This window comes from Vulpes vulpes, chromosome 8, assembly GCF_048418805.1.
Source record: "Vulpes vulpes isolate BD-2025 chromosome 8, VulVul3, whole genome shotgun sequence".
In the NCBI taxonomy this organism is placed as follows: domain Eukaryota; kingdom Metazoa; phylum Chordata; class Mammalia; order Carnivora; family Canidae; genus Vulpes; species Vulpes vulpes.
Genome location: NC_132787.1, coordinates 40,002,534 through 40,015,560, shown reverse-complemented (window position 1 = coordinate 40,015,560; position 13,027 = coordinate 40,002,534). Strand labels below are relative to the sequence as shown.

The 13,027-nt window shown below is 46.9% G+C and overlaps 1 protein-coding gene across 1 annotated transcript in view; it reads left to right on the top strand.

The window, feature by feature from the left end:
• Positions 1-12,401, top strand: part of CCND2 (cyclin D2) — a 30,235-nt gene extending 17,834 nt beyond the window's left edge. Inside the window, exon 5 of the mRNA XM_025995388.2 lies at positions 6,900-12,401. Coding sequence (XP_025851173.1) covers positions 6,900-7,049 — 150 coding nt within the window. The 3' untranslated portion in view covers positions 7,050-12,401. The remainder of the gene's footprint in view (positions 1-6,899) is intronic.
• The last annotated feature ends 626 nt before the right edge of the window (positions 12,402-13,027 follow it).

The window sequence follows — 13,027 nt, the reverse complement described above, 5'->3', positions numbered from 1 at the left end:
TATGTATGTGCCACGGAGTGTCAGTCTGCCTTAAAAGAAGTGGAATTCTGACACACGCCACAGCATGGACGAGCCTTGAAAACATGCTGAGTGAAAGAAGCTGGACATAGAGAGACAAATGTATGATTCCACTTACAGGAGATACTTCTAGGAGATGGTCGCGTCCATAGAGACAGAAAGTCAAACGGGTTAGTTACCAGGGCCCAGGGGGTGGGAGGAGCGGGGAGTTATTTAACGGGTATGGAGTCACTTAGGGATGGCCTGAAAGTTCTGGAGATGCATGGTGGATATGGTTGCATCACAAAGTGAACATCCTTAATGCCACGGTATACCTAAAAATGATTACGGTGGTCACTGTTATGTTCGGTTTATTTTGCCACAATTAAGACACGCACGCGTGCATGCACACACAACGCTGTCAGACCCATGCTGTGAAATGCCCACAGGTTTGCGTTGGGCTCTCCCATGGAGAGGCCAGGTACACAGGACCACATTGTGCCGCATCGGCTCTCGTGGAACGGGACTAGGGAACCTGAGCACTGACAGGGTGCCCTGGAACCCCCGCAGTTCTGTGCGCACCCCGCGCGCCTTGTTATTTGTGACCTCTTCGAGCTTATGGTGTTTTCTCTCCATGCATCAACGGGATCAGACTGGTGAAAGAGGGTCCCCTCGATTCCTTTGAGTAGGCACACAAGTTTCTCTGGCTCACTGGCCGGCAGCAGATAGCTTTGATAGGAGGGACCCATGCCGCTCTGAGAAAGTTGGTCTTTGTTACTCCCTCTGGTTGCCAAAATAAACCGGAATGCTTCATTCCAAAGAGAAAGCTGAGTGAGAAGCCTGACAGTTTTACAGGGAATAAAAGTCTCAGAGGGTGGTATATTTTAAGTACTTTTTCCTTCCAGTCATAAGTGTTGCTAAAAACAGACGCCAGCCAGCGAGGCAGTGCTGGCTTTGGGGGAACTTCTACCGGGGTTTCCGTTGCCAAGGGTGAGTTTGAGAGGAGGGACCGGGCGTCCTGGTTCCCCGGTGAACCTTTCCCTGCTTCGCCAGGCAGAGTCGGGGTTCCTCTTCCGTCCCCTCGGCACTCGGCTGGTGCTTTGTGCCAGCGTTTATCTCACTGTTCACTTGTCTATAGAGCCTCTTGAACGGGAACCAACTTTTACTGCGCTCTTTATCCAGAGCCCCTGGCAGAGTCTTGGGAATGATGCTGAAGAGCGGGAGGGAAGCAGGAAGGAAGGAACGGAAGACACAAAGGCCAGGCAGATGGGCTTAGTGTGTTGCTCATTCTTTGGTCTCCCCAGGTCTTTGAGAAAGCCCTGAGATTTCTTAGCGTTAATTACATGCCAGGGTCCTGAGCAAAACATGTCACCTTCACACGACACAGTTTTACAAACTAATAAGAAAGCAAAGGTCAGGCTCATGGGCTGCGATGATGCTGTGAGGCTGTTGGGAGATACTCAGTGGGAGCAGAGCTGGTCACCTGGTCACCGGATTCATCCTTTTCTACCTGGGTCACATCGGAACCCTGTCCCATTGTTGAATACTGCCCAGAGAAGATTCCAGAACACCCCTTCCTTAGGGGCACTCTGTTGTGTTAGGATCTTGGTTGTCAGCGGGTTGTTAATATCCCATCCGCTGAGCCGTGGAGGAAGTCTTGATTTTGACTCCCTGCTCTTGTCTGGGTCCTGGGCACCGTGTCTTTGTTTCCCCTCGGTGAGTAGCACAGACACGCTCCTGGCACACCTTCTCCGAAGGGCCCTTGTAGGTCTGGGGTTGTCCTTAGGGGACTTGACGGGGCCTGTGGTGGGGGACCTTGTGAAGAGCGGCTGGAGGGGAGGCCGGGGACAGAGAGGGGGACGGGATCGAATCACAAGCTCAGGCTTCCCTGTCCTGCCTTATTTCTTCTGCGGGCTTCATTTGGTATGCAAGGAAATAAGCCAAACAGCCTGTGAAGAAAGGAAGAATGAGATAGTTTCCTAAGTTGTCTCTGCCTGAGTTGGCCGCGGGTCTGGGGCTCATTCAGCCTTTGTCCCCCTGTTGAGTGCAGTGCGTGTGTGGTGACAATGGCGTGATGCAGTTACACTGAGGGCTAACGGTAGGAGTTCCGTCGGCCCATTCATGGGAGCCGAGGAGGGTGCAGGGCGCAGAGCCCGAGCCAGCGCGCAGAGGAAGTCGGAGACCCGTGTCACGAGCTGGAGATCACAAACACTGCTGTCAGGGCTCTGGGGCTGGCGGGCCAGGGCTGGGGAGGGGGCCTATCATCATCGGAGTTGGAGGTTTGCCCGACCTCCAGCACTGTGGAGTGCCACCTGTCCAGGCTGACAGACGAGCATTATGGCTTTCCTTTTAATCAGCTTAATTTGGGGCATCTAAACACAATGACTGGTGCTTTCGGAGGCTGCAGGAAAGCAGAGGTCCCAGAGCCACAGCACTTTGCATGCACGTAGCATCTTTTCACTGGATGAGCTGTCGGTGCCCCCCACCCCACCCCAGCCACTTGGGCTACATCTCCCTTCCTTGGAGATTCTCTGCCATATATGTCTGTCCTTAGAGCTGGGAAGAAGCAGAGGGTCTTAGGGGAAGGAGTTCTGAGGCTGGAGGCTTGCCCATTTAAAGCCAAGTTTAGCTTTTAACCCGATGTAACCAGGGGACAAGAGAGCTTCAATTCCATTCTCGAGCTGTACAGTGAGGGCATGCGGCTATTTGGGCTCCAAAAGCCCCTCGGACCCCCAGATACCCCGCTTCTGTCATTGCCTCTGCATGTCGTCTTGTGATTGTGTCCTTTGGAAGTACTATAATTCTCTTCTTCTCTGGCTTTGCCTCCTTTTCTTTTCAGGCCTTTTAACTTGGCGCCCCCTGCGCCTTTATTCCCTTCTCTCAGCTTGACCTTCCAGCATGAGCAACCCTGCTGGGGTTGAGGCAGGTTCCTCGTCCCTCCAGGTCACCGCTTCCTGCACCCCTGTCCCATGCACTGTCCTGCCCTGCTGCTCGGGAGAGTTGGCAGGTACGGGCTGTGTGGGGCTGGCGTGTCTGGTTGCAGGTAATAGCACCACCACACATTTTCCTCTTCCTCACTTAACATCAGCTCATAGGAAATTCTCATGCTTTCTGCAAGTCCAAGAATGGTTCCTGACGATGCTGAAGGAGAGTATTAAAATACAGGGAGTGAGTGCAGTCTCAAGGAAGGGAGGTTGCTGAGTTAGTTCTGTCTCCACCATCACAGAGTGGACTGTCTGACACTGTTCATACAAGACAGGGCCTACGCTTAGGTTTTTTTTATCGAGTTAAGAATGGGCAATCTGTGGTTAAAACTCAAACTGACACTAGCCAAGCTGTGAAGGAGGGGAGCCCGAAGGAGGGTTAGGCACAGGCCCCAGAGAGCTTTCCAGGAGTGGGGGATATGATTGACCCCAGAGAGTTTTAGCTTCTTAGCTCTGTCCCAGATGAATCTAGAAGAGAGCAAGGGAATGGGGTCCAGGGTCCCTCATTTCTTGAGTAACTGCTGTAGTCACTTATCTCTTTAAGTAAGAGATATCTAAGATCAAGAGCTGGGCTTTGTCACTTACAATTTAGATCGAAGAATGTGTTCTACGTGAAACCTTCATTTTATTTGGGAAAACCAGTACATGTGTTCTTGGCTGGAGTGTACATAAATGTGACCTTCGAGGCATGTTATCTTCAGTCCCATGGCTCTGAAAGTCCAGTAGAGGTGACTGCCCAATGCCCCAGCCTTCCCTGTAGGATTTTATCCAGAACTGTTCTTTGAGGTTTCAGGCTTCTGGAAGGGAAGACTGAATGCCAGAAACAGAATTATTGGCGACCCCAAAATGGAAAACTCTGTATGGCCCCAGATCAGGTTGGTTCTTTTGCTTTGTCTCCTCATTTGGAGGACCATCTTTCTCAGGGATGCTGGTGTGGCTAATGTGGGGATGATCATGGAGTTGGTCATATTTTGGGAGTGGAAGGTGGACTGACCCTGATGACCTCCCCATGGCACTGAAATAGAGCCTCTGAGGAAGGAAAACTGGACAGGATTGGCCAGGAGGTGCTGTGTTTCTTGTTGGGGACGAAGGTCTTCTACACGACTTTCCCGTCAGGAAGTCTTCACCAAATGGCTGTGTCATATGAAGCTCTCTTGTTAAAGAGGCCTCATTGCTGACACCTGGCTGGCATCTCTTTTTGATTTTAGTGGTTCAGACATATTGTGTGTGTGTTCCCTCCCCCACGCCGGCCACACACACACAGTCTCTTGATCAGTGGAGAATCCTGCCATCCTCTTTAAATAACAAAAGCTCTTTATGGCACACCTGAAACTAATATTACGCTGTATGTTAATGATACTTGAGGTTAAAAAAAAAAGCTCTTTATGCCACGTGCTTGGATAGGATTGGTCTTCCACGGAGGCAAGCATGCAGCTACCATCCCTATGTGTGGAGGGGTTCTGACTCATTCCCCTTGCCTCCTAGAAAAAAGTTTTATTTTTTTTTTTTTAATTTTTATTTATTTATGATAGTCACAGAGAGAGAGAGAGAGAGAGAGAGAGAGAGGCAGAGACACAAGCAGGCTCCATGTACCAGGAGCCTGATGTGGGATTCGATCCCAGGTCTCCAGGATCGTGCCCTGGGCCAAAGGCAGGGCCAAACAGCTGCGCCACCCAGAGATCCCGAGAAAACCTTTTAAACATGACCTCCAGTAGCTCCTGAAGGACCTCTGTAGTGGAGGGGCATCCCATAACAACGGGCTGGATTCAACTCATTATTCTCCACGAGAAAAAAGAGGAAAATAATATTTAAATTCTGCACCTCCACATTTCTCAGTGAGGAGTGCAGGGGGGCCAGGGAGGGTGGAGGGCACTTGAGACCTGAGATAGGGTGTTTGAGGATGGTGTTAAGCCACCAACATGGCCTCTCGGAACAAGTCCCCTTCTTCAGATGGTGCTTAAATGGAGAACAAGCCAACTATTCCAGCTGTGGAAGGAAAACTGACAGTGGGCCCCACTGTCCATCTCTGATGCAGGACCTTCCCAAGGAACAGCCAAGAGTCATTTGCTTATAGTCATTTGTTCCCCTTGTTTACCCCCACACCAGCTTTGACTTTATTTAAGATCAATTTTCTTTAGACTGTAAGGTTTCAGGTTTCTGGAATCCTCTACTGAAATGGAAGTGCCCTTAGAAACATTATGCCTTTAGCCTTTACCCCCCGGGCTTGTTGGGCAAGTGGTGAGTGACCTGGGGACACAGCCCCTGGGGACTGGGCTTTGGAGGAGGAGCCCAGGGAAGGTTTCCAGTCAATAGTCAGGGGGTTAGACAGGTTGGGGGGCGGGGGGCGGTGACCAGGACATGCTACAGAAGTTTGAGAGATGATGCTGGGCCCTTGGTTGCCAGTGCCGGACTCCTCAGCTTGCTCAGGGTGGCAAAGAGATCTCTGGGTTCTGTCTGTCTTCCACACTCCCCCGCTGACGCCAGACACACAGTGCCCCTTCACCAATCTGGAGCAAATGCTTATCCATACCTTATCTTCAAGAAATCTAAAGAATTCTTTTCGACTCCAGGACGAATTTGTTGTTATTCACAATAAATGGTGTTCATTTATTGAATTTAGCACCTTATATATATTATCTCTGTTGGCCTTTACCCTATGAGTGTTTTATTTTACAAGTTGGGGAACGGATCCAAGAAGTGAAATGACCTAGGTGCTGCCTGCCAAGTGTGGTGGGTGCGTCGCAAATACTACTCTTCCCTCTTTGTTCATCTTACATTCTGGGTGATATTTCACCTCTGCCCTTAGCAATTGGGCAGCTGCTGTTTCTGCTCTTAATTTTTATAAAAAGCTGTAGTTTGAAATGTGGAATGGACAAGGTAGGAATGGAAAATTTGGGGGTACGGAAACTGTGTCGCTGAGTAGTTAAGTCCAACTTTATTTTAGATTGTGGGAAAATAAAGATAATGCTTTTATGCTTGGCAAACCGTAGCCTCCAGGCAGTGAAAATTGCACAGTGAAATAAACAAAAGGGAAGCAAAGGTTAAGGTGAGGAAAGAGCCAAGCAGAGTCCATATAACATATTTTCCATATGTATATGCTGCTTCAGTGCAGAAAGGTAGCCTTCCAGAGGAGAGGAGGGAGCATAATGCTAAGAACGATATTCTTTAGTTCACACCCCACATCGTGGCAGGACCCAGCCCCTCCCAGTGACACCCATGAGTTGCCACATGCTCCTTGGCACCCCACTAACAGAAGCTCCTGCCTGGGGCCGACTTACTCTGAAATGTCCCTACCAAATACAGACTAATATCAAACAATGCTGCAAATTCTTACTAATTCCCAAAGTGGACAGCTCAAATGTCCTGAGTTTTGTCAACATTTTGGGTTGGGTTTTTATGAGAATTGAGGGTGGTGAGTAAGCAGAAAGAAAAAAAAGTTTTTCTTTTTAAGAGCTTATGTGGTTTCTGTGAGTACAGTTCAGTCCATTCTCTTCGTATCCATCCCTCAGGTGCTACAGATCTGTGGCTAGATCTGTGGCTCTGTCTGCGTAGTGCTGGCCTTTTCTCCGTCACCTCCCAGTGCCCGCAAACAGAAAACACCCGGGTGGGGCTTTGATTATCAGGTGCTGCACATCCACAGACAGCCCAGCACCTGGGCCAGATTGTCAGGTGCAGGCTGAGATTCGGCCATTTTTCAGCAAGCTCCGAAGTGGTGCTGACGCTGTTGGTTGTGGGCCCCACCTGGAGCAGTGTGGTCCTGCGGCCCTGCTCGAGCACCTCTCCTTTACTTTGTGCTTCTTTCTACGGGGAGACTAGCGTGTGGTGTGCGAGGCTTAAATTGTGTCTTGTTTTCTTGGTGAATGCTCTGCACACTATTGATCTTCCTAACCGCTCTGGTCTGACCCATTCTCCTTCTAGGACTGCCTCAAAGCCTGCCAGGAGCAGATTGAGGTGGTGCTGCTCAACAGCCTGCAGCAGTTCCGCCAGGACCAGGGGGATGGGTCCAAGTCCGAGGATGAACTGGACCAGGCCAGCACCCCTACAGACGTGCGGGATATTGACCTGTGAGGATGCAGTCGGGCCGAATGGGAGAGACGTATTCCCATCTGCTCTCTCCTTCTCTCTGGTTGTGTTTTGTTCTTTATGTTTTAGGATGAAACTTAAAAAAAAAAAAAAAAATTCAGCCCCCACCTAGAGCATATTGAAAGATCTTTTAGAAGTGAGAGAAAAAGGTCCTATAAAAACAGAATAACAAAAAAGCGTTTGGTGCCTATTTGAAGTACAACAGAAGGGAATCCCTTGTATATGCGAACAGTTATTGTTTGATTATGTTAAAAGTAATAGTAAAATGCTTACAGGAAAACCTGCAGAGTAGCTAGAGAAAATGTACGCCTGCAAATATGGGAACAAATTAGAGGAGGCTTTTTTTTTTTTCATGTTATGAACTAGCATGTACACACCCCTTGTAGGATAATTTCAAGGAACTGCGTGTGCCATTTATGGCATTATTAGATTGCAAAGCAATGAACTCAAGAAAGAATTAGAAATAAGGGACACGATAGGGAGGGGAGTACAAAACAATCTCTCAACCTGATTGAACCATTTTGGAGGTAGAAGCACCTTTGCTCTCGACCACCTGTTTATTACTAAGTCAGGAGCATAGCTGAATCTCTAGTACGAACTCTTGCTGTCTACAGTAGCTGCTACCTAAAAAAATATGTTTTATTTTGCCAGTTGGACACAGGTGGTTGGATTCTGGGTTTCATGTGTTTTTGACATCTTGCTTCTTCTTCCAAACGTGTTCGTGGCGGACACCACCATATTTTTATCAAACGGGGCAATCTAGCTTTGGGCCATAACCAAAACTCCTATGAAATGGAGGCAGATGGGGGGAGCAAGGGTGGGATCTGGAATGGAATCTTTTCTCTATGGAATCTTTTAATGTATTCAAGAGGGTAATGTGACCTTGGCATCCTTTATTAAAAAACTGATTTTTGGTGCTGATTGGCATGTCTGGTCCACAGTTTAGCATTGTTATAAACCATTCCATTCGAAAAGCACTTTGAAAAATTGTTCCCGAGAGATAGATGGGATGGTTTATGCAAGTCATGCTGAATAGACTCCTCCCTTCTTCTCCTGTGCTCCTCCCCTCCTGCCCCCAGTCGCATGACTATTCACTTCTGGTATCTGACATTCTCTGTACACAGTTCTGGTATCCCTACCAGGACCCAAGAGACACCCCTTTCCACTGACATTCCCATCACAACATTCCTCCAAAAAGCCTACAAAGATCTGTTATCATTTTGATGGCAAAGAAAGATCTTAATTCCCATCTATAGACTTCTCCTTTGGACATGGAAAGAAAAGTTCTTGCTGGTGCAGACAGACAGCTGAATATCAGAGTGTGGCATTTTGTTCCCTTTTCCGTTTTTCGTTAATTTCATTGCAAAGTTGTATTCAGCGTACTTGAATTTTTTTTCCTCTCCACTTCTTAGAGGCATTCATTTAGCAAAGAGGTTGGAGCAACAACTTTTTTTTTTTTTGCACAATTATGATTGACAGGTAATGAAGCTATTAAAATATTTTCCTTTTTAAGTTAGAAAGAAAAATCAGAACAGGGCTGCTTTGAAGAATTATTTTATACACAGATTCTGCCTTGTTTCGTAGTATGAGGGTTGAAGATGGAGAAAAATCTAAGGGTCTCTTATTTTTCATTTTATTGTGTTCAGTTTTTTATGATTATTTTTTTTTTTTGCGCTGCTAAGAAGCTAAGATCATTCATTCTTATTCACATTAACAGTACCTAGCTGTAATGTTTCACAGAGTGTGCTGCTATTTTATAAACATTTTTATAATATATTATTTTACTGCTTAAATTCCAAGTTCTGAAGTAGATGGTTGAGATAGGAGTTCTTCGTACTGGAAAAGCCCTTCCATAGTTTTTCTTCTGGTAGCGTATTCATGGTTTGGGTTTTTTTTTTGTTTGTTTGTTTGGTTTTATTTTTTTTTTTAATCCTTTTTGGTTCTCTCTCTTTCTCTCTCTCTCTCTCTCTCTCTCTCTCTCTCTCATATTCTTCAAAGACAGCATTCTTTACCTCAGGTTTACTGGACAAAGTCAATAGCTACAAAAGAAAATGATTCACATTTTTGTTTTCATAATACCTCACAACCACATAGTTTCTGCTTGGGAGCCGTTATAGTGCGGGGAAAGGAGAAGTTGGCGAGGGGTGCACAAGCCCCTCTCAGGTGGAGGGTCGGGTGGGTTTGGCCCTGGGGTCTGACACCCAGGGACCTCTTCAGTCATGAAGGTCATCAGGCTTCCATTTTGACTCCGGTATCCTCATCATGATGGAAAAAATACAATTGAACCATGGGATTTCCCCTCCCCCAACCCCCAGGGCAGATGTTTGTCACAAACCTTCATGCAGTGAACTAGGAAGTCATAATTAGCACTTAGGTACCAGGCATCAGGAGACAGGTTGAAAAGAGTTCTAGCAGGCTATTTGGAGATCATCTTGTGGCCCTTTCTTAAAACAGGGCTTTCATCTGCTTTTCTCTTTCCCCTCCCCTGATATGGCCATCCCCAGTTGGATCATCTCCGAGACTTTTATAGGCCTGAATCTGTGGGCATATGAATCGGCAGCATGTAGGATCACAAGGGTTCCTTCTCCCACCTGTCTCTAGACTGCAGCAGGCCAGCCCCTCTGCTAAGTGGCACTCAGTGGTGTTCAGGCTTTGCATTGCATCAAATTGGCATGATTGGGAAACTAGGTCAGATGAGTATTAGAATGGTGGTGGGAGGGAGGTGGAGAGGCTGCTCTACAGAGATGCCACAGACTTCAAGAGTCTGTGTCTCTTGAAGTATGTTTGGAAGGGTTCAGGATTTGGCGAGTTAGTACGACCCTAGAATTCTAGGGAGTTTCTGGTAGGACAGTGGGTGGTGAATTCTGAAGTTTCGGAGAGGACAGCTGAGCAGCCAGGGTTTTGTCAAGAGCTCACTTTGCATGGGACCCTCTTTCGGGCCCTGGAATGGAAAGGAGGTGCGGTCCCTAAAGTCCTTAGGAGTCTTGGAGCCTAAAGTAAGCAAGGTACCTAACAGTGACTGTCCCTACGCTCAAACAGAAGCGGCAAATGAGAGAAGCTGACTGATGAATGAGGAAGGGAACAGGCCTACAGACTCTCCCAGTCTGTTTTCCTGGAGCCTGGGTGCCATTGGGGCCTCCTGATCTTTTTCTCCTTCTTTTCTTCAGGGCCTAGTGATGGGACGCGTTGCTGATGGGGAAGGTGCTAGGTCTTTTGGGTTTTCTGCCCTACCCCCTCCTTAAACAAAAGAAGGAAGCTTGGATTTGTTACAGTAGCTGATGCCCTCTCCTTAGATCTTGGTCTCCTTGCTAGGAGTTTTTGCATGAGAGGAAAGTCAGCTCTCCCCCATGGATTTTTCTTCTCTTTTTCACCTCCCACAAATGGGGTTCCAGGCCTATTCTGGTCATCTGCTACTTTGTTGTCCTTTCATCTGTTCTTCCTCCTCTCTGGGCTTTTGGTTTTTGGTTTTGGGGTTGGTTTGTTTTTTGTTTTGTTTTGTTTTACTTTGTTTTTGGTCATTGTTGTTAACTGTTTTTCTCCATCAGTGGGGGCTAAATTGTTCCCCTAGCCTGCCAAATTTTATTCCTTCCCCTATTTTGGCCAAATCCCAGGGGGGGAAATCCTAGTATGCCAAAAATATATGCTAAGCATAATTCAATTCCATGCAGGTTCCCTAAGAGCCAAGAAGCCTGCAGGTGGAAGCAGGGGACAGGTCCCTCAGTAGAATGTCTTCCCGTGTTCAGCGGAGGGATCCTCAGAGAAAGGGGCTTGTCTTAAAGGAGGCTTTATTCTGGAACTGCCCCAGGACCCCACTGAAGAGCTCACCATGTCTTCTAGTCAGATCCCCTTTGGTCTACGTGCTCTGTACAAGAGGCTCTTGTTTTGCTTCTTTTCCCAGGCAGGTCAGGGCCATGCATGGCTCAGAGGAAGCAACCCTGACAGCGTTGCACTGCATCCCTTTGCCAGCAGGATAGGCTTCTCTTCAGAGGGAGTTGTAGCTTTCCTGTGGCCTGGCACCCTCTGGGCCTTTCCACACTGCCCCCGGGGGGAGCTCTAGGACTGCGGTGAAGAGCATTAGGCAGGATTGGATGACTTTCTCAAAGAGGGTGGGGGTATTTTCTCTCCATGGGCCACAGGGGGCAAGGCTGGGAGAAGAAATAGACTTGCACCTTATATCATGTAAATAATGATTTTCTAGTTCAAGAAGATAATATTGGTAGTGTGGTAATGGGTGGTAGGAATGGGGAGGAAGTCTGAGTAAGCCTGTTGGTTTCTAAGCCAAAAGGATTCCTCTTTGTTTATCTTTGAGACAGTCCAACCCTGAGAATAGCTTTAAAAGGGAAATTAGTGCTGAGACAGTAAAGTCCCCCTAAGCCGACAAACTGTAGCTATAGAATGAGTGCAGGCTTCTATTGGTGTGGGCTCGGAGCAGCTTGTAAGAGCCACTCATGCTGTCATCCACTTGTACAAAATAGGGCAGGAAGATTCAGGAGGATGTTTATGACTTTCTCATACCATGTGGCTTTTCATGATTCTGGATTCTAAACAACCCAGAACAGTCCTTTAAGCTGGAGCTATTCTCATACAGTTGTGTGTCTCTGCTTTTAGACTTGGCTGGACTATCAGACCCGATTCTTGGCTCAGGTTTCAAGAAGCCATCAGCAAATGTACACATGCACGCTGTAGTTGCAACGTTTATCCCTTTGCCTGCAGCCTACTTTGGGGAAAAAAGTGCCTTACTGACTGTAGCCATTATAGTATCCAATGTATTTTGACAGGTGCCTGTCCTTAAAAAAAAAAAGTTTTTGTTTTGTTTTTTTTTTTAATTGGTTTTTGTTTCTTACTGTTGGCCAACTCTTAAATCCCCAGCAAATCACTGGGCCATTGGATTTTTTCCATTATGTTCATTACCCTTGTACCGTGTACCTCAGATCTCTTTCTCTCTCAGTTACAGTTTCTCGTCTTGGACTTCTTTTATTATTATTATAATTTTTTTTTGCTTTAAAATGAGTGTGATGCCATATCGAGTCAATGTTATTCTCTCACAGTGTACTCTATAAGAGGTGTGGGTGTTTATTTGGTCGGGATGCTAGCAAGTGCTAAAGTAGCATGATCGGTATAAGCAAAAGGTTTTTAGGAAGTATGGAAAAATGTTTTATTGGTTATGATGGTGACATGGTATAGTCAGCTGCCTTTTAAGAGGTCCTGTCTGTTCAGTGTTAAGTGATTTTTAAAAATAATGGCCTGTTATTCTGACCAGCTTAAAGATGGATTTGCAAATGGTTTTGGATGCAATTAGGTTATGCTATTTGGACAATAAACTCACCTTGACCTAAATTCTCTGGCCACTTTGACTTATTTATAGACCAGCAGCCCTCAAAATAGAACACATTTTCTCATGTCAGAACTCAGATTGGCAACAATTGGTAGTGGCATAAAACATATCCTAACCTGGAGGGTAATCTACATATGTATATGTGTTATTAAAAATAATTGGCAACCCTTTTTTCTCCATTTTGGGTCCCCTGGGGAGCTGGGTCATAAACTAGAAGCTTCAGTCCACCTTCCTGAGGTGGGCAAATCCCTGCTATTACGACTGGGCTTAGTTCCTGATTATTGCCAGCTATTCACTCTTGTTATGAGTATTTCCTGCCTTGGGAGGTGCCAGAGGCACTGGGTGCCATCTCCAGATTCTGGGCAGTCTCTGGAGAACTCTACGTCTTTAGGTTTCTTGGCTCCAGTCTGCCACTCTTCACAGCTCCCACCTGATTCCTGATCTGGCCTTTAACTCTCCTGTGAGGACTGGGCCATAATTACTCTTGGGGGAGGAGTGGTGAGACAGAGCCTAGGAAGAGGGTAGGAGAGTCAACACTTAAATTAATTGCCAGGCCCCGGTCCTAGCTGCTTGTGGACCTCAGCTCCTCAGACCAGCCTTTTTTCACAAAAGTGATGAGTAATGCAAA